The 22895-nt window shown below is 27.2% G+C and overlaps 2 protein-coding genes across 9 annotated transcripts in view; one reads left to right on the top strand and one right to left on the bottom strand.

Moving 5' to 3' along the window:
* LOC103569649 (CD151 antigen) overlaps positions 1–14820 on the top strand; it is a 139504-nt gene extending 124684 nt beyond the window's left edge. For all 3 annotated transcript variants that reach the window (XM_014444763.2, XM_014444762.2, XM_014444764.2), the window contains 3 exons: positions 9447–9620; positions 10944–11105; positions 12014–14820. In XM_014444763.2, coding sequence (XP_014300249.1) covers positions 9447–9620; positions 10944–11105; positions 12014–12160 — 483 coding nt within the window. In that variant the 3' untranslated portion in view covers positions 12161–14820. The remainder of the gene's footprint in view (positions 1–9446; positions 9621–10943; positions 11106–12013) is intronic.
* A 3901-nt stretch (positions 14821–18721) lies between these two features.
* Positions 18722–22895, bottom strand: part of LOC103569660 (prion-like-(Q/N-rich) domain-bearing protein 25) — a 33196-nt gene continuing 29022 nt past the window's right edge. For 5 of the 6 annotated variants that reach the window (XM_053739142.1, XM_053739140.1, XM_053739139.1 and 2 more), the window contains 3 exons: positions 22330–22575; positions 19226–19474; positions 18722–19120 (listed from right to left, as the gene is read on the bottom strand). In XM_053739142.1, coding sequence (XP_053595117.1) covers positions 18855–19120; positions 19226–19474; positions 22330–22575 — 761 coding nt within the window. In that variant the 3' untranslated portion in view covers positions 18722–18854. The other variant, XM_053739143.1, reaches the window with a different exon arrangement.

Genomic DNA, 22895 nt, shown 5'->3' with positions numbered 1-22895 from the left:
TTGTTTTTTCAAACTAAAAGTAGCGGTCAAGAGCCTGCAGAAACTTCGTTCTTTAGAAGAAGTACATTCATATTCTTCAAATATTTTTCTGTATCCGAATCACCATTCCTATCTTCCTACTTATATTAAACATATGTAGGTGGTTTTTTTGTTCAACGAAATTATAAAATGCTCTAATCTATAAAATATAGCTTTACTCAACATTCAAAGAATATGGATCTCAATAAAAATTTATTTTCTAAAAATTTTGGTAAAGGTTGTTTTGCACTGACAGAAGGATTTCTTTGGATTTAATAAGGCTTGCTAAGATTTAACAAAGGGTTTATTAATGAACATGCTCAAATCAATATTTATTAACAGTTAGCATATTATTTATTAGAGAGCATTTTCTTGCACCAAAAAAATATTTATTAATTTCTGATAAATGACTTATTAATATTTAATAAATCATTTATTTGACGCAATTTGACGTATTTGAAGATAAACCCTGATTTTCTCAAAATATGAAAAATAATAATATTATAAAAAATTTATTTCAAGTGAAAAGATAATTATCTTTCTATTCATTATAATGAAAAATAAAAAAAAAACAATTATTTAAATAATTTTTATATTTTATATAAAGTATGGCCGTGCGACAACACTTACTTTTAACTCTGTTAGTCTCTTGCTAATATATACAAGTACATATGATTATATGCAGCCATCTATCGATAATATTCTCCAAAGAAATATCTATTAACTATTAATAAATATTATTTGGTGGAAATAAATATTTATTCAAGTCAAAGAAGGCTTTGTTAATATTACAAACATTTATTTGAGTTAAAATAACGACTAATTTAATTGTAATAAATATTTATTTGTCTCAAAGAAACTTCTCACTAGAGTTTTAGTAAATCTGATTTATTACTCTCAAATAAATCCTTTTATCAGTGTACTCCTCATTTGTATATCGCATATTAAAACTGGAAAAATTTTAAGACATTTAGATTTGTTTTGTTAAATGTTATAATTCCAAATATTGATTTTTTTTCTCTCATTTTGTTTATTAAATTTTCAATTATAAAATTTAATTTAAAAATCGATTGATTATAAACTTTTCTATTTAAAATCATAACTTATTCTAAATTAATCATTTAATTTTTGTACCTGCTCCGTAACCAGACGCACCTTAGTATAGGTGGAGCAATAATTTATCTTTGACATTCATATACATAACATTTGTATAATGACTCTGAATTCTCAATTAAAATGTCTGTAATATTATGAATAATATAATGTCCATTTCCGCGACAATAATTTATTGAATACAGTTAAAACTGAAGTACCTAATTAAAACTGAACATTAATTAATGAACATATAAAGTAAATTATATTTGATTCTCTGGTAAAAAATTAATTATTTCTATTATAAAATAAATTTAAACATTAGAAAAATTATAGAATTGAGTATGTTAGATTGAAGATAGCATAGATTGTGAAATGAATGAAGATCAAAGTGATCGATATATAGCTGGATAGTTTATTGAACGCTTGATAATAAATTAGACCATAGTGGTACAATATATTGCCATGAATTCGAAATTTAGCGTAACGTGGTAATTGACAGTTTGCCGCGTGTGTGTCTAGCTTCAGTACACGACAAGTCGAATGCATACATTGGAATGTTGAACAATACGAATAGCCATGTCCGTTGCCAGTCAATAAATCTGAATCACTGAAACGCGTGATATAAATTTTACCTCGTTCACACAGATTTTATGAGCATTTTATTTCACTGTCAAGATTAAATTATTCCATACGTTCGGTTGCTGATTTTCAATTTTATTTTTTATTGTTTAGAATTTTTGAATATTTAAAAAAATCCATTTAATATACTATAGTTCAACTATTTTTTTTTTTTTACTATCATCAATACTTGAATAATTTACTCAGGATTTTTTTCGTATGTAAATAGTGTGAATTTTTTCCCGATGTTTGTTTTCTTATATAAAATAAATAAATTCTTATTTAGACTTATTTGTACTCACAAAAAATTTATTAAATTGCAAGCAAACAATTGCAATTATACAATAAAAAATATTTTCTATCTATGTTAAATACGGTCTTTGTTGAATTATTTGTGTTGTTTATTTTATGATAAATCACCCGCATGAAAAAACAAAATATGGTTAAAATATATTAAAATACATATGCTTGCAACAAAAAAATATATGATATATTATATTGTATGTTATAAAAAATCATACAGTAATTTTGGCCTATTTAATATAAAATTATATACAGTAGTGAATATATGTAGGGGAGATCGGGGCAAGACGGCCCACCTAAGCCGATTATTATTCTTTGTGGCTTTTAACCATCAAGTCGATTTACTCTCATCCAACTTTAACTCAATTTACCAAAATTTTGGTGAAGCTCCTGAAAGAAAATTTTTTTGGGGGCAAGATGGCCCCCTCCGAAAAAAAATAAAAAAAAATTTTTTTTTTTTTTTAATTGTAAAAAAATTTACCGCGTTATAAATGTTTATATTTTTCTCTTTAACACCTGTATTTACTTTTGTATTACTCGAAATAATCTTTTTTGATATAATACGAGTAATTTGTTCACTTCTGTAGAAAAAAATTGACTGTTTTAATTTTTTTCCAAACGATTGTTACTGCCTCTCCTGTCATGAACTGTATTTAGAATCAAAAGAATCATAGATTCAATGTCAAAAATGTAAAGAATGGGCTCATGATTCCTGTGCAGGAGCTGACGAATATTTTTCCAATATGTACATTTGTGTATATTGTGAGGATTAATTTATAGTACACTTAAATTAAATTTAATATCCAAAAAAGTATTTTTGTTACATTTTAATAGTTAATGTTGTTAATTTTATAAATCTATTATTCATAATGTTACATATAATAATTATAATTATTCTGTTGGATTCTATAACAAATTATATGAATAAATTAAAAGTTATTTAATAAAAAATAACTTAATTGATTAATAATTATTTTTCTATTGAATAAAAAATTGATTATTGGTATTTTTAACTTTTTCAAATGCTCTATTTTACTCCAAATCCATAGAATTAACCAAAGAATGATATTTCTATTAAATTAATCATGACTAGGTTATAATAATATGAAATACATTTTCTTTTAGAATTTTTGAGTGGTTCATTTTGCCCCTAATTTCTCGTATAGGGGTAAAAATGAGTAAATAATCTGAATTTGTGATAATCAAAAGAAAACAAGAAAAATTTTTTTTTGGTTTATTTTGGAGGTGGGCCTTCTTGCCCCAGGGGGGTCGTCTTGTCCCGGTCTCCCCTATTCCATATGTGTAACATATATTTTTTTATACCTCATTATATATTGTATATATATATTTCTTTCTATACTCAAAAAACATTAAATTTTTACATGAAATGAAATATATCATAGCATATAATTTATATTATACATGGCACCATATATTTTCTTTGTTATATTTAAGCATATATTTTATTCGGTGTATGTATATGTATATTGGTATATATATTCGCAACAAATTAACTAATTTTGAAAATTTTAACTGCAACTTAAGAGCATATCAAAATTTAGATCAAATTTGTTTGGAGTTGATCATACGAATAAGAAGGTTTTTTTTTTCATACACAATATAAATACATGTTTTTATATATGATCACAATATATTTTTAGTATATGATAGAAACATATTTTTTTATGTATAACAGAAATATATTTTTTTATGTATGATAAAAATATATATTTTTATGCATGATGAAAATATAGTTTTCGTATACGATCGACAAAAATCGAAATTATCAACATTCATTCAGTGTTTCTTTTAAATTAACATAACATTTATGTTGAAAACTCAATTGAAATTCACGGAAGTTAAAAAAAAAAAAAAAAAAAAAATCGACTTTTATAAATGTCAATGTCACTTAATAATTTTAATTATTTATATATGAAATTTATCATTTATTGAAAGCTAGAATGCTTATTATACTAATAAAAAGTTTCAATTTCTAACTATTTAATGCATCAAATGTAATGTAAAAATTATTTTTTCCTTTTTTTCAAATAAATTAATTGATTTACTATTTACAGCACAAAAAATTTGTGTTAAAAAATAACACAAATATTGTGTGGACCGTTCATAACACACGATTATATTGATTTGAACACAATTTATTTTACTGTGTACTTCATTTAATTTATTAAAATTTTTTTTTTCATCCCTTAAAAAAACTCGAAATATTTTAATGAATAATCCGTTTAAAAATAAACATCAAATTTAAAGAACTCAAACGCATTAAATGCATTTTTGCTGACTAGGTAAAATTCACAAAATATTGAAGCTTTCACGGTTATAAAAAAAAAGTGGTGTCTATTATCATATCACACTTTCGTAAATACAATGATATATTCTACATGTATAATACTCAATTTAAATTTAAAAATACTATGCACAATGTTTCAATTTCATTGATAATAAAATCAATGAGTCAATTGTACAAGGATACAAGAATCACAAAAAAAAAAACAATCTCAAATTAAATTTACTACATTAATCTTGTAAATTGACGTTTAAAGTATCAAATAATGTATACAACAACAGCTTTTACTTGTATAAAACACACAATCAAAACTTGTTTGGCTTAAATTTCTTCAACACTTTAATCAATTACGGTCCATTTATCTCTTTCATTCAGCAATTTAGTTCTTGTTACAATAAAACAAGTCGTTATATCTTACGTTTATCTTCTTAACACTTTTGTAATTCAAGTTTTTTATTTTACTATAATGTAATTTAGTACTTACAAATATTATTGAAATTAAACTTCGGGTCAATAGATACAAATAAGGTATATTTACTCCCTATCAACGCAGTTCATTGTAAAATTATATTTACATCGATTCAAGGCAATAAATAATGGTAACAATATAATAATTAAAGGGAAGTTTAATTAATTAATAATTTTAGTGTTGGTCATCGTAAATCAACGCAAAGATTAATTGTATAATAATTTAAAAATTTTTTTATCAATTTATATTGAAAATGAAGTGGTCAAGCATAGGGATATTAAATTTGGATGCCCATTTTTTTAGAGGCTTATTTATGAGTCCTTCAGAGTAAATTTATAAACAATAACATGTCTAAATATATAAAAAAAATATGGAAAACGGTTGACCCTGCGATTAGCCCCAAAAGTTCCCGCAGTTCACGGGCTCCTTGAACTCGAAAACAGTATCTTAAATACATTCCCAATTTCTTCGAGCTCCAAAAAAGTTATCTTCTCAATCTACGGAAATCCAAAAAATGTAAAATAATTAAAAACTAATGCTAATTATTATCAAAAAATAATAATTGATCTAGTGATAAATTATTATTTTTTGAATTTTTCGTCATCAATATCTTTTGAACTAATCAACCGAATTTGGTCTTGGGTCGTAAAATTTAATGTTTTAAATCATATATGAAAATTTTGAGTTACTTTGATTCAATTTTATTTTTAATTTGTATTTGATTGGCATATAAAATGTGATCAAATTTTGCAAGTACTATTCAAACTTGTTTTCAATCATTTTTAGTCTGGTTTTGATCGCCTCTAAATCAAAACCAAAATATTTAGCAGCTCTAAATTTTTATGAAAATTTACACTGATAGAAGGATTTCTTTGGATTTAATAAGATTTGTTAATATTTAATAAATTGTTTATTAATGAACAGGCTCAAATAAATATTTATTAACAGTCAACAAATTATTTATTAGAGAGTATTTTCTTGCACCAAAAAAATATTTATTTATATTTAATAAATCATTTATTTGACACAATTTGACGTATTTGAAAATATAACCTCATTCTCTCAAAATATAAATAGTTAAAAAATTTTTAAAAATTTATTTTAAGTGGGAAGAATATAATTTTAATTTTAATTGTTTTCTAGTGTATAGCTGCAATTACGGCCTTTTACACTTTTTGCCTTTATATCGCAAACTGCTTTACTTCTCCTCTGCCTTCCGTTGTGCGGCTGTGGCCCGACTTGTGCTTATACTGTACTGCATCATTACGGTGATGCCCTGCAACCTCCCTTGTGCAATGAAGGTGCAGTGGCTAGGAAAACCACAGAGAAAACCTAGCCAGTACAGTTCGGTTTGGGTGAAGCTCCAGTGATCGATAAAATTCCCATTTTACCGATCACTGGATCTTCATCCCGCGCCTAGCGATCAGAGACCTTCGTTCGAACCCGACGTATGGCTAAACGGTCACCCAGCCAAGTAGTGATCATGCTCGATGCTACTTAACTTCGGTGATCGCCCGAGCCACGCGCGTGCCGAACGGCTGCCTCAGCCGCTTTTGGGAAGAATATATTATAATAAAAAAATTATTTTTATTACATAATTAACAAACAATTATTTCAAATAATTTTTATATTTCATATAAAATATGGTTGTGTAACAACGCTCACTATTATCCAATTAGTCTTCTGCTAATATATACAACTACATATAACTATATGCAGCCATTTATCGATATTATTCGCCAAAGAATTATTTGTTAACTATTAATAAATGTTTATTTGTCTCTAATAAGCTTCTCACAAGAGTTTTAATAAATCTAGTTTATTAGTCTCAAATAAATTCTTCTATCAGTGTAGAGACAGATCGACTAGTTCAAATATGGACCAATTATTCCAAATACAATCTAATTAGAGTAAAATCAGATCAAATTTTTCGCCCTGGGATGTCCAATGCAGTACTCGACGCAGTTTTTCAGTCACTGATGCTAAAAAATAAATCAATCAGTTCAACAATTTTGATGCTATTCGAAAAAACATTTTTTTGAAAATTTTTCATTGAGAATCTTTCAATCGAACGAATGATCCAATTCTGTTGATTGTGGTGACATTTTATACGTATATTAGAGTTTTAGAGTTGATTAGATTTTGAAATCAGTCTATAAAGTATGATAAAAGTTTTCCGAAAAAAATATTTTTTTTTTTTCAAAAATTTTATTTTTGGAATAACTCAAAACGAACTCTATTGATTAAGCTCAATTTCTCACTCAATCTAGGACTTGACAAGTCGCTTTCAAATGCTGCATCAAAGATCAAAGTCTATTTATCTGTTCAAAAGTTATAGAATATTTACTTACGTACGTAGATACATACACATCTACACATACATGCATACATACACTCAGAAATTATCTTGAGAATAGTCTGAATAGCTTTCTAGGACCTCAAAACATAAAACTTCGTTTAAGTATCTTATTTTTTTAATTAATCTTCAGGCCGTTTTTTTCACGTATAATGTAGCAATAATTTGCCTTAAAAAATTGTTAATTCGTTTAGTAATTGAAGCGATGCTTTGACAATTACTATTGACATGTACCTAACATAGCAAGAGCTACTCAGACAGATATCGATGACCTCTATGACCCTGTGTCCATTAGAGCTCAGTACCAGATATTTGCTTCTCACTCATGCTTGTCAAGTAACTCGAGAGTCCTTGTTAAAGACGTAGTAGAACTACTTAATAAACTTTATCAAATATTTTCAATGTACTTAAAAAACAATTATTAAAACTTAGTAAAAAATACAACTATGTATTTCAGTAAATTTTACATCAATATTTACAATAGAAATGATGAAGAAAAAATAATTATGAGCAAAGTTGTATCCGATAATTAGCTCTCTATCCAACCCTCCCCTATATATTTTATGAACGAAATAGTTTTAAAATAGATTATTGTATTTTTTTGGTTTATCGGATGAATTTTTCATTAAATCAGTTATTTTATAGTATCTTATGAATTTTGTGGTATTGGTATTATACTGGAGTATGGGTTTGGCAACACGTGCAAGGCGAGTGTTGCCAACATACGAGAGTATAATACTCGACGTCACTATAGATGTATACAACAATTTATGTAATGAATGCACGAAGAATAACGCTGTTAGATGTCTGAAGTTAGCGTCACGCTGTCGAAGTTATAAATAGTATATTATTATTAAAAAAGATTTATACTTTAGGAAATTGGATAATTTGTTCAATATTACTCAGTTAACAGAACTTAACTCAATAAAATAAATCTGTCTATTAGTTGACCCTGCAGGCCAGCCCTAAAATTTCCCGCTGTTTTCAAGCTCTTTGAGCGCGAATTTTTGAAATCTTTCAATTTTCTTAGCGGGAAGTAAAAAAATTTTTATTTAATTCTTTCGACAACGATTTCTCTTGAACGAATGAACCAATTTTGATGTTTGAGATGGCACTCGACGTGGCTTATAAAGTTTTAGAGCTGATTAGATTTTCGAATCAATCTACCGGACACATTAAAAGACATCCAAAGAAAACATTTTTGAAAAAATTATATTTTTGGAATATCTCCGAAGCACTCTACCGATCAAGCTCAATTTTTCATTGCGTATAGTATTTAACAAGCCGCGTCGAATGACACCTCGACGATCGAAATCGGTTTATCCGTTCAAAAATTACAGAATATGAACATACATACGTACGTACATACACACATACATACGCTTGGACATCATCTTGAAAATAGTCAGAATGACTCCCTAGAACATCGAAACGTCAAGATCTGTTAGAAATTCAGTTTTCGAAAATCGGACCGAAACCAATAACCCCTTTTTTTTGAAAATTTTCAATTGTCATCGCGGGAAGCTGAAAACACAACTTTGGTGTTATTCCTATTCAAAAGTTCCCATAGAATCCACTCAAACGGGTCAAAAGCTGCATAGAATACAATAGACGTATTGGTTTCTATGCGGTTTTAGACCCATTTCAGTGAATTCTATGGGAACTTTTGGATAGAAATGTATCAATTAATCGAGATATGTAAGGCTCTCAAATTCAGCTTACGTTGCATTGATCTACATATGCGTGTGCTGATTAATTAAATGCACATGTGCAGTTTAGAGATTTTAAAGTGATGGCATAAAAAAGAGAAGTAATAGATTCGTTAGTGACTTGAATCGTTGAATAGAAATGTACTCTGTCTATTTCGCTAAAATTTCGAAATTTAATACAGAAAGTAATGAATTAATATATATATTAAATCACACATTTGATCAATCATAAAGGATTATATTTTAATGTAAAATGTAATGAGACTGATTTTAGTCAATTAGCGGCGTATATTCTTCGGCATGAGTTACATAAAAATATATTTAAAAAATTAATTTGTCAATAACAAGTTTTTGTTGACCAGCGACTAGGTGATTTGTAATATCATTTAGTATGACGATTAATGCACATCTGCACAAGATGTCTGAAAATTTTTAATTTTAAATTAAAAATAAATAGATAAATTTTTTTATTTAATAAATTATGAATTCTTTTAAAATTTGAAATTAATTATAAGTCGCGGAGACTATGGTGAGTTTCAAAATTTCTTATCTAAATAATTTTTTTTTTTATAGTATATTTTCGTGGTGATGGCTGTCTTAGGATTAGAAGCAGGGGTTGGAGTATTGGCTCGATTGCACGAAGAACAAGTTGGCCCGGAGCTAAAGGATACTCTGAACCGCACTTTCCTAGAATATTACTCTGTGAGTTCCCGGGAAACCACAGCAATTGACAAAATGCAGATTGAAGTAAGTTTATAAATCGCTTGATTATATTGACTTCCGTGAAAAAATATTATTATAAAATTTTATAAAGTTTTATGAAATTCTATAAAATTAAGTAATATCATTGATAGAAGGATTAATTTGAGAGTAATAAATTAGATTTACTAAAACTCTAGTGAGAAGTTTCTTTGAGACAAATAAATATTTATTACAATTAAATTAGTCGTTTTTTTAACTCAAATAACTGTTTGTAATATTAACAAAGCCTTCTTTGACTTGAATAAATATTTATTTCCACCAAATAATATTTATTAATAGTTAATAAATATTTCTTTTGCGAATATTATCGATAGATGGCTGCATATAATCATATGTACTTGTATATATTAGCAAGAGACTAACAGAGTTAAAAGTAAGTGTTGTCGCACGGCCATACTTTATATAAAATATAAAAATTATTTAAATAATTGTTTTTTTAATTATTCATTATAATGAATAGAAAGATAATTATCTTTTCACTTGAAATAAATTTTTTAAAATATTTTTATTATTCATATTTTGAGAAAATCAGGGTTTATCTTCAAATACGTCAAATTGCGTCAAATAAATGATTTATTAAATATTAATAAATCATTTATCAGAAATTAATAAATATTTTTTTTGTGCAAGAAAATGCTCTCTAATAAATAATATGTTAACTGTTGATAAATATTGATTTTAGCATGTTCATTAATAAACCCTTTGTTAAATATTAGCAAGCCTTATTAAATTCAAAGAAATTCTTCTATCAGTGTATAATAACTTAAACTTATTATAACAATAGATATTTCAAAAAGTTTTTTTTTTACCTAAAAAAATTAGACGAAAAATTTTAAAGATAAAATTATTTATTGTTTTTTAATTTTTTGTTCTCTTACTGTAATAAATTTTTTAATAAAAGTTCATAAGTATTCAGCAAACAATCCAACAACATAACACTTACACCTCTGTTGTTAAACACAACATCGACTTTTTAATATTTTGGTTGAGTCAACTACGATCAATACCTTTATCTCTTAGAAATCAAATACTTTTATTTATTATTGATTAGGTTCAAGGATTGCACACACGATTTTCTTTATTAAATCGCCAGATGTTGCCAAATTTTTTTTTTTTAATAATTTAACCGATAAATTTGAATTATAGCCTGCTTCTATTGCTCAAATAATTATTTGTATTTACAACTTATACATAATCCTAACGTATTGTTTATAATTGATAAAATATTTTTTAAAAATTCTAAGTGGTAGATGAGTACACTTTGTGCTTGAGGTACGAAATATTAATATAATAATAATATTATTATAGTTTAGATGCTGTGGAGCTAGGAGATTTGAAGATTGGTTAGCGAGTGAGTGGTACAAAGATGAACAAGTACAACGTGATGGAAGTTTAGTACCTGACAGTTGTTGCAAAACACCTACATTACTTTGTGGAAGACGAGATCATCCATCTAATATTCAGTACACGGTAAATTACCATAATAAATTCTTGTGAAGAAAAACTTTTTTAATTGTAAAAATGTTATGAGTAAAAAAAAATGTACACAGTAAAAAAGGATTCGTCAAAATTGACACTGTCGTGTGTAAAACGATCGATTGACACTTGGGCAGGTATGATCAGGCCTGATCATGTCTGATTTCAGGCTTGATCATACATGAACAGACATGATCAGGTCTGATCATTTTCTCCTGGGTTAGGCCTTGAAGCGATAAAATAGAGATGTGTGAACGTTTTAAGATTTACGAAAATAGAGTTTCATAGTTTTTGAGAAAATTTTGTGTAATTTGATTAAAATTTCTTTGTAGCATCTACTAATGAATAAATGTTTTCATAAGTTCAATTAATATAAACGTGTACGTAAAAGTCAATTGCATCGTGTTTCCGACAATATATAATCATCAATTCAATCGATTAATTTTGATTTACTTAATAAATTACGTGAAAAAAACATCAGCTTACAAATATTTCATTTTTACATACATGGAAATTTCTACTTTGTTAACATGGGAAATTTTCCCATGTTGAGAAATTTTTTATGTCATTAAAGGAATTCCAGCAATGTTAACACAGGAATTTTTTCAATGTCTACATAGGAATTGTTCCTATATTACACAGTTATTTTTCCAATGTTGGTGTAGGAAAATTTACATTGTCAATTAGAAATAATTCCTATGTAACAAAGTAAAATTTGCTGTGTGACATAGCTTCAATTCACATGTCAACATAGTAAAATTTACAACGCCAACAAAAGAATTTTCGTCAATCAAAATTGGAAAAATTCCCATTTTTTTCTCTCCGTATAGCACAACAATCACTTAACTATAATATCAATAACTATCATTATAACTTATTATTAATAATATAAATAATTGCAGGGATGTATATACAAATTTCTGGAGACGACAAAAGAACACCTGATTATTTTAGGAGCCGTCGGTCTCGGTCTATCCGTTCTTGAAGTCTTTGGTATCATTCTTGGTTCCTGCCTTTATATAAAGCTACGCCACGATTTTGATGACTGAGAATTACTTTACTACGAAGATAACAATAATAGTCAAACATGGTGCAGATATGCACAACACCATGTTTGACAGGAACCACCAGCGTAACGAAAAGATATCAATCAAACAGAAGACGGAGAAGCATAGACATTTCCGGTTTCTCAACAATAATTTCAAATGATATTTTATTCGTTACGTTGAACGACATAAATACATCTGGATAGTGTATCAACTAATGACAAGTGTTTCAATGTGATTTTATTTTTAAAAAAATATGTTAATATGGTGTTGATAAAATCTACGATCAATATTTAATAAACGAATAATAATTGGTTGAATGATAAATAAATATATTGTCAAAGTGCTATCACTGGTTAATGTACACGAAAATATTATTCTTGTTTGAAATGATATGGTGTCATAACAACAATGAACTATCTAAGCCATCTAACGGACACTGAAATAAACATGTTTCAAAAAGTACTATGGCCACAGTAAAATTTACAATGGTCACAGTAATTTATCATATATAATCATTGTAAATTTTACGACCGCCATAATTATTTTTAAAGCATGTTTGTTATAATATCTGGATGAATATACTCATCTATATAATAACTGCTGTTAATTGTGAGAAATTGATGAGTTATTTGAGTATAAAATTTAATGAAAAGAAATGTTCAATTTATAAAAGAATCTCTAATAGATTGTCCATGTCAAGCATTCGTGAATTTTCATAACGAAAAATTTCGAAAGCTTTTAACTTTCGATACCCGCATGATGATTGTATAAAAATCCACAAAATTGTGTTCTGTTTATAATAATTATTATAAAACAAACGAAAAACGTTAATACTGGAATTAAATAATATAATTAAAATGTAAATTAGTAATAAAAAAAAAAAAAAATTGTAAAATAGCTTTGTTAGAAAAAAAAATATATAAAAAAATTATTAACGTATTTATCTTACACAGAACATTTAAACAGATTAATATAATGTAAATTGAGATTAATAACATATTAAAATTAATAAAAAATTTCATTAATCATTACACTAAATGATTATCAATATATAATTTAAAAAAATTTTTTTAATTGATAAATATTTTTTTAAAAATTGACATATTTTAAAATTGGCGGTAATCCTGCGGTATTTTACAGTAAAAGTGCAGTATTTCCGGTAATAAGCAGTATTTTACCGCAATTTTACTGTAGCGCTGCGATACTTTACCGTAAACGTGCAGATTTAATGTAAAATTTCGGCATTTTACCTTTAAGTGAAGTATTTCACTGTGTTATGGTTAAAATGCCACAAATTGCCGTATTCTGCCGCAAATTACCGTAAAACCCAGAAAAATTTCAGTCTAATACGGCATTTTGTGGTGAAGGTTAACTGTAAAACATAATTTAAAGCATGATGTTGCTAAAAAATAGAGTTTATGCTATGAATATTTAAAATTTCAATCAAATGCAATCGTTCAATAAGTTAGCAAAAACAATTTTGTGGGCTAAACCGAACATTCTAATCTACATGTTTAGAAACTAATAGCTGAACAATGAAAAATAATTGAGGTGCATTAAACGGTTATAAAAGTAAAAATGGATAAGTGAATTTTTAGTTGATAATTGATTTGTTTCAACAACTGAAAAAATATTTTTCCAATAACTATAAATGTTAACCATTTATTCTTTAGCATAGTATGTATTATAAAATCGCAATTACACTAATTTATTACATAATAATACTCGATATATTTAATATAAAGAAGCTTCATATATACCAAACGTAATCAATAACAGATAAATAAATTCAAATCTGTTAATTGATATTTATGAATTGAATAATTAAATTTAAAGGACCATGTAATAAAAAAGTGTATGGATTCTCGAAATATAAATTCAAAAATTTATAGTTTATCATAACTATGAATAAGAAAAAAATTGATATTGTATATATTTAGCCCGACCATCAGTGCCTTGATGATGAAAAAAAAAGAAAATAAATTAATAAAATAATAAATTGTAATTTTGAATTTAATGCGATTAATTATTTATTGTATTATTTTTATTGGTTGATTGTATCGATACAAATTTTGCGTAAAAAAAATTATGCTTTTTAAAAATTTAGATAGAAATATAAACTGCACAGTTAATAATATATCGACTATTTTATAAAAAGTAGATATAGTATACTAGTTATAAATTCGCCTCAACAGAAAACAGTATTTTTTTTAATAATATTTTGTAGTACGTTTTTTTACAGCTTTAATGAGGCTTTTATTTATAAATTTCACTGCATTTATATAAATTTTTTATTAATATAAATAATTATGAAATTATATCTTTTACAAAAACAAAAAAAATGTTTGTCATTATTTTAAAATTTTTTAATGTCAAATATTTGTTATGATGACTATTGTTTTATATTTATTGTAATAATTATATTTACGTGAGAATATATACGAATAATAATTTATATGTAATGTTATTATAAATTATATGCATATTTAAAATATTGTACATATCAAGCGATATTCTATTATATATAAATAAAGAGCACTTTAAAAGTGCATAACTCTGATTTTTTCAAGTTGTCTTCATTTTGCTGAATTCTTTTTCATTGTCCCAAAGTTCTACGATCAACTGTTAACTGATCAAATTGTGAATAGGGACGTTATATTTTAAATTTTGATTAATTCTATAACATCAAAAACGTAATAAAGTATTAAATATCTAATTGTATTTTTTTAGAGCTGTACATCTAAACCGGCTTCACCGGTTAAAAAAGTTAACCAAGTTAATTAGCTGGCTAACTCATCAGCTTAGCTGATTAAACCGGATGATTTTTCATGCTGACGCTTGATGCTGCTTTTTATCGTCGAATTCGGTCACGTGATGAGTATTTAACATGTGCGCTGCTCAGAAAAAATGTAGCGATAAAGCTAAATTTAGTTGAGCTTTTCTTGCCCGGTTATTAAGCGTCAAAGTCACTCAAACAATGGCATCGATAATAATCGATCTTTTCAAAACAGATATCTGTTACTTTGTGATTTCATAAATGTAGCGAGTCCCAAAATAAGTATTGAGAAATATCGGATAGGTTTTTGTTTTACGTTACCGGTTATAATATCGACTGTTACTTTGATTCTTTGACCTCTAATAGCCAAGTTGGCTGCAACCATTGACTGCAAGTTGACGACAAGTTTCTCAGAAAGTTTTCGACAAATTGCAGCAGTAGATTATCGCCAAATTTCTTGAAGACTTGGAAACAATTTGCAGTCAACAGTTACAAAAGCTGAAAGTTGTCGACAACTTATCTTCAAGTTGGTCGAAACTCATGTACACCAACTTTCTGATCAAAAATTCCGGTTATCGAGAAAAATGCTTACAATGAGTCTTGAGATAAATATCAATTATAAGGTACAAAGATAATACATCAACTTTGTATGTATATGAAAGACTTGACAGCGATACATCGATGTCAATGTGCTTAATTTGACGCTAAACGCTATAATTTATCGCTTTTTTCTGGGTGGCGCACATGTTAAATTCTCATCACTTGACCGAAATTGACGCTGAAAAGCAGCGTCAAGCGTCAGCATGAAAAAGCACCTTTCAGTAGTACTATGAATACCACAAGTATCAAATGTGTGCTTTGTGTAATTTGACTTCCGTAGTATTTATATTTGGCAACGTCGCGTAAAAGTAAAGGAGATAAAAGTATGCTTACAGCAACTCCGTTTTACTCAAAATACGAGATCATGCGCAACCATCTATTATACAAATTATTGGCTTCACATGTTTGTTTACTAAAATAACATGTTACTTTATTTAATAATGTAACTGTAGTAATCAAAAATATGTCGTATGTTTTGTACTAAAAAATGTATATAACACTGATATCCCCACATACCACATTTGATGCATGTTTAAATTTCGCGCGCGTCATAACCTTTTTGGCGGCGTTGCCACATGTGAGTAACATAACACATTTTTCTTGATTATTTACTAACTACTCTTATCACAAACTCTGAAGCTCATGTTCTGATTAACCAAAATGTTATAAGCATTTTGTTCTTTCCGTTAATACCACTTTCATTGAAATTTGAACGTCACTTTTTGTGAAAAAAAAACAAACTCTGTGATTCCCCATAAGAATCAATGGTAAAGACAAACATTTTTTTTAATATTAATATCTTTTTTTCAGTTCTCTGTAGACTTTTAAAAATTCAACTGGTTCATGATCTTATTATAATGTCAACCAATATGCCAAGTTTTATTAAATTCTGAACGTCAATTCTAAAACCGATAGTACTCCCTTAGCCAAAAGCTTAAAGCCACTTAACTTAAATAAGCTTAGCTAACTAGCTAAGGCTTAAAATGGTTAAACGATTAATTTATTTTTTTATTCATTTTTCATTCAATGTTAGGGGACAAGTAGGAATAATCAAAGTAAATTAAATTTTAAGCTGTAGAAGCGATTGTAATATAAATACATAATACAATTTTAAAATAAAGCAATTAGAATTTATAAAATTGAGTTAAAAGTATCGCTTTGTTTATTATTTTAACGCAGTGAATCACTAAGTTCTTCAGCGATATCTTTATTTTAATAGATTCACATTTTCTGAGAACAAACAGTTTTTTTTAGCAAAAATAATACATTATGTTGTCCAAAGAACTCGCTCTAATGGCACAATCGATGCTTAAATAGCTAAATCTTGTTTAAGGTTAAATTTTAAATTAAACAAAGTAATTTTGAGAAAATGGCAAAGTTTTGAAAATGCATTAACAAGATATTTAATTAAGTGTCAACGAGAAATCAATCACTATGAAAATGAGCGAGTCATTCTTCTAAAAGACAATATTTTGCTCTGAGAAAATTTTAGACATCATCAATTTCCATCGTTGACTAGATCTGTCAGGCAATATTCGGCTATTCTAGTATTGGATACGCCATCAGAGCGAGTATTTTCGACAACAGGAAAGATTATTTCTGCTTAAAAAAAAAACTGTTTTTTGTCAGGAAATGCGAATCTATTAATATATCTCTATCAAAATAGAGATATCACTGAAAGACTTAGTGATTTACTAATTTAAAATTATAAATAAAGCTATATTTTTAACTCAACAATTTTATACATTGTAATTATTTTATTTTTAATTATTTTATGTATTTATATTACAATTGCTTCTTCAGCTTAAAATTTGATTAGATTTGATTATTTTTACTTGTCTCCTAACATTAAATAGCAAATTAATAATAAATTAAATTAACCTTTTAACCGTTTTAACACTTAGCTAAGCTAATTCGAGTTAACGATTTAAACCTTTGGCTATTTAGCCAAGCTAATAAAGTTAACCGGTTAAATAAGGTAAGCTGATGAGCTAGCGAGCTAATTAACCTAGTTAATGTTTTTTACCGGTTAACCTGGTTTAGATGTACATCCCTAATTTTTTTTCTTATTTACTTACTTAGTAGGCATTGATCACGTGATACTGCTTCAAAATTAGTTTTACATTGACATTTATTATCAATACATATAGAGTTAGCTGGAGCACATTCATCATAATCAAAACAAAATTGGTTCAAAATCGGCATACATGAATTATCACTCACTTTTAGGTAGTTATAATCACATTGGCACACTTTATCCGAAGTACATCGTGTATATTTTTTTAACCTTCTGCAATCTTTATGGGTATTACAAGACTCATTTACTTCAATTGGAACAGTTGGAAAGAAAAAAAATACAGAAATAAGAATAAAATTCATAAAATAATCAAACACTAAAATATATTGTATATTGAAATTAATAGGTAGTAAAATATTGTTTTAAAAATAAATTTATTTTTATTACTCATACGATATAAGTACTATCTTAGTACTCGCTTTTTTGTTCAAGAAATAGCTGTTAGCGTATTTGACTGTTACTTTTGCATGAATCATGCAATGATTCACATATGGCGATCACTTGCTGCATGCAAATTATCGCATGAAACGAGCTACCGTCGTAGTAACAGTTAAACAGACAAACACCTATTTGCCAAATGAAAAAAGCCAGTACTAAGACAGTACTTATATCGCCTTAATAGTAAAAGATAGTGTGTGAAATTAGTACGGTGTTGTCTATTTCCTATTCAAACGAATCGGCGCACTCAGAATAATGAGGGGCAAGTGTACGCTGTGGGTAAGTGTGCGTAAACCCATTCATTTCGAACTGAAATATATGGGCTTGCGAATACTTGTTCCACATGACTCTACTTTGTTTGTGCGCCCAACTCCACTATTATCATAGGATATGGGCAATCTAAAAAACTTATTGCTAAATATATTATTGTATTACTGTGTTTCTGGATTTGTCCCATACTTTTGGAACTATTATAATATCAGTAATGAAATTATTGTAACATCACGATTCTTTTTCCGTTTAAACTACACACTATTATTTCTTCTAGAGTAATATCACACAATATCTGGAATAATTCTTAAAAACTAAACTTATTAATTACACAATAAATTACAGCTTAAATTTTATTTGTAAACATAAAATATTCGATTAAAAATAATATTATGTTTAGCCTTAAATTAAATATGCCTCTTGAATTATGGAAAAATTTTTCATTTAATGTATATTTTTGATCAATACGAGTAAATATATCTGATTGAATCAGATTATTTGGAAACAAATGGAATACATTAAATTAATACAATTTATAACGTAATATTCTCATCTGGTGCACATTGGTAGATAGATGAGGCCACAAAATTCTTTTTACATCTACATTGATAGTCAAGACAAATTGAATTATTAGGTACGCATTTATTTTGGCTGGTACAATATCCCGATAGAAGTGGTTTGCATTGTTCATTCACTTCAATAGAATTTGAAGAACAAACGCATAAATTATCTTTTGAACATTCCGCATTACGGGAATACGGGCATTCTTTATTTTCTGTACACCGTTTTCCTAAGAATCCTTGATAATGAAAAACAACAGTAAATTTAAAACTTTCAGATGAATGTATGAATCATAATTAATAAAAGTAAATTATTCTCAGAGTATTGAAATAAAAACGCTTACTTGATTCACACAGGTTATTTGAATGAGCTATATAGTTATGTTTACATTGACATTTACTGTGAAGACAAACAGAATTAATGGTTGCACATTCTTCATCACTCCAACAATATTCTTCTAAAAGTGGTGCACATCTAGAGAAATTCAATGCGATGTGATTTGGTCTACAAACACATGTTTTATTTTTTGAACATTGTGAATGCATTACTTCTTGGCAATCTACATCCGTTTCACAGAATTTCCCTAACATTGCTTGAATAGTAAGTACCAAAAAATCAATGAAAACCTTTATTTTTGTGATCCAATAAATACTTCGTAAGTACTTAAGCTAGTTCTATACAATTCCGTTAAAAATGATCATATATAAACATATGTGGCCATTAATTGTTTTATAAACAGTTAGGAATGTTGCTTATTGGTGTTAAAAAATCGTTTAGTTAAATTTTGGTATTAATTTTTAACACAGAAATTTTTTAATTCAACACAAACCCTTTGTGTTATAGCAGTTCCAACGAAAAAGTCTTCTTAAAATGGAAAGTGTGAGAATAGACTCTTTTTTATGTTAACAGACTTTTTTTAAGTTAACTGATTAAGAAATCTGAAATTCAACACATTTCTTATGTTATTGGAAAAATAACACAAAATTTGTGTTGTTTATTTTCTTCATTACTATAACCACACAGTAAAAAAGGATTCGTCAAAATTGACACTTTTGTGTGTAAAACGATCGATTGACACTTATTTATATGTTATTTCAACGTACGTCGTTTGTTTTGAAAAAGTTACACTCGTGTATGTTAAAAGTAACACGTCGTGAGTGTCAAAATTCTCGAAAACGTAACCTTCAGTTTTAACACACTCATATGTTATTTGCAACACTTGAAGAGTGTTGAATTTGACATACGCTTTTGTATTACTTGGACACTTCTCAAAAGTATTTTTTACATTATTTAATGTAAAGTTAAAATCAATGAAACAACTGTAGATAATTGATTCTTCAGCAGTGAAATATTAAAAATAACGATAATATTAGTAAAAATAATAAAAAAATAATAATATCATGTATTGTTCAATATATATACATACAATCTTTTTTTATTATTTTCTTAAAATTAATCCAATAAAATTATAAAATGAAATGAGTAATAAAAATTGCCAGCCGATCATTACAATAGTGTGGTTACACGATGGGTAGCACGTCGTACTTTCCCCCCTGAAAAACAACCGAGGCAATAGTTTAAACTTTTTACTTGAAATTATCTGAAAATTCTTTTGTTTCGGTCGAGATTATTTCTAACATATTTTGTGTGTTGATTTCATAGTAACATATAAAAAGTGTTATTTTCGTATAAAATAACATTTTTGTGTGTTAAAAAATCAATCGATTATGACAGTTGAAACAAGATAAATATTGTATGTTAAATTGACACACAAAAGTGTTGAAAATTCAACACTCAGAATTTTAACACACGCTTTTTTTTACACTTTGACGATTCGTTTTTTACTGTGTAAGCAAAGCATTTTAGCAGTATTGCCCGTAAAGAATCTTTAATTACAATTAAATATAATAATACATAACCTTTATATTTTTATGATCAGGTTCAATAATTTTTTTATTCTAATTTTACAGGAGGACAATTCATAGCTCCGTTTTTTAGAAAAATCACAGTAAATCAAGCTAATTGTTTGCTAAATTGACATAAGTTGTACTAAGGTTGGATCGGTATGCTTGAGTTGGTTAGGTTATGTGCTCATATCAATTAATTAATTCTGACACAAAAAATCTGTTAAATTTACACAAATTTCCTGTCCAAATAACAGATTTTATGTGTTCAATTATTTAACATTAAAGTTGTGCTAAAAATTAACACAAACGTTATGTGCTGAATTTAACACGAAACGCTACTTGTATACATTGTCATACACGTATTTTAACCAGATATGATTACATATGATCACATAGGCAGTATTTTTGTAGTCTTTTATAACCTGATGTATACCAATATACGACTATGTACAGTCAAATATATTTATACATTCTCATGCATCGAAATTGTAATAATATTGTATCATATTTCTAAACAAATGTAATAGAAGGAAAAATAGTGAAGTATTATTTGAACATCATTTTTTAGGTTAAACAGTTTTTTGCAATTCTACTTGTATATCATACATCACATATGAGCTTTGATATATAATAATCAATGATCATCTATGGTTATTTGTTCTAATGAAACAAAGAACAAAAAATTTTAGAAAATGAAAAAGTGCACGACTTAATTGATCATGTGATAGTAAAAAAAAAATAAACATATAACAATTAAAATGTAAAAAATGATCGGTCTGTCCGGAAAGATGGGAACCCGACTGGTTACTGTTAAGCACCCGACTCATTACGGTGCAGAACAGTAACCAGTCTGGTTCTGATCTTTCCGTGTAGATTCCCATTCTTGTTATTCGAATTTTTTTTTGATTTGCTATATGACGACTTTTAACCCTTATTAATATTATTGTTTAGTAACTTTGTTGGCTCTAAATTCAAAATTAAGAGTGACGTAAATATCACAGAATTTTTTAAGAATGGTATTACATCAATTAATACATAATATTTTATATTAAATTTATTATAAAAAAAAAAAAAAAAACATTTTTCGGATAGTCTGCCTTTTTCGTAGATGACACTTCTTTTTTTTACGACTTTCACGTTACATACATGTAAATTTAATAGCGATTATCGGTTTTGAGATTTATTGATTATAATTAGAAGATGATTTTAAAAGAGTTTTCGCAATAAAAAGGACAAAGCTACAAAAAAAAACAAGGCCGTTTAAATATATCTTTCGAGAGTTATCGTGTTTACAAAAATTAATGCGTAACAATTAACAGCACTGGTTTCTTGGATTAAAATAATCTATTATAAATCAATAAAATAACAAATTGACTTAATATTGAGTTTAAATTATTTCTTAATAAATTCTCTATATGTGAGTATATAGTTCAACCTATTTTTATGCAATAAGAAAATGTAGAAATATTTTTGTGTGAGTGAAATAGTCGAAAAGAATGATGTCAGTAACGCGCTCGTTGATCTTATTAATTGATCTTACCTTTTATGCATTGAAATTTGGATTCAGGAACAAAATTTGCTTTACATTGACATTCATTATTAATACATAACGAGTTAGTAGCTGCGCATACTTCATTTTTCCAACAAAATCCTCCTAACACTGGTACACATTTCGAATCATTTATTGCAACATTATTATCTCTGCATACACATGTTTTATTTTTTGAACACTTTGTATGCCTAATTTCTTCACAATCCTCATCTAGTTCACAGAATTTTCCCAATTCTATAAAGTTGATCAGTAGTTGTAATAAAATAGAATTAATTTGTTATCAGTACATGCACAATATAAACAATAGGCTGTGTTACTTTAAAGAAATTTTTTTTTTGTGTTTTTAAAAAAAGTATTTAAAATTTTTTTTGTCTAATCGTTTCAAATTATTTCTTTTAATAAGCGAAGCACAACAGTACTGTTAATATGTACATGACTAGACATTTCAAAAGAAAGAGATAATGACTAATGTATTGTGATTGCAACAACAAAATATCCAGTCCATAGTTAGTTTAATTAGTATACACTGTAAAAAATTTTGAGTCCGCGTTGTG

Source organism: Microplitis demolitor, chromosome 5 (assembly GCF_026212275.2).
Source record: "Microplitis demolitor isolate Queensland-Clemson2020A chromosome 5, iyMicDemo2.1a, whole genome shotgun sequence".
NCBI classification, from domain to species: Eukaryota; Metazoa; Arthropoda; class Insecta; order Hymenoptera; family Braconidae; genus Microplitis; species Microplitis demolitor.
The sequence above is the reverse complement of the archived record's forward strand: the minus strand, read 5'-3'. Positions and strand labels throughout refer to the sequence as shown.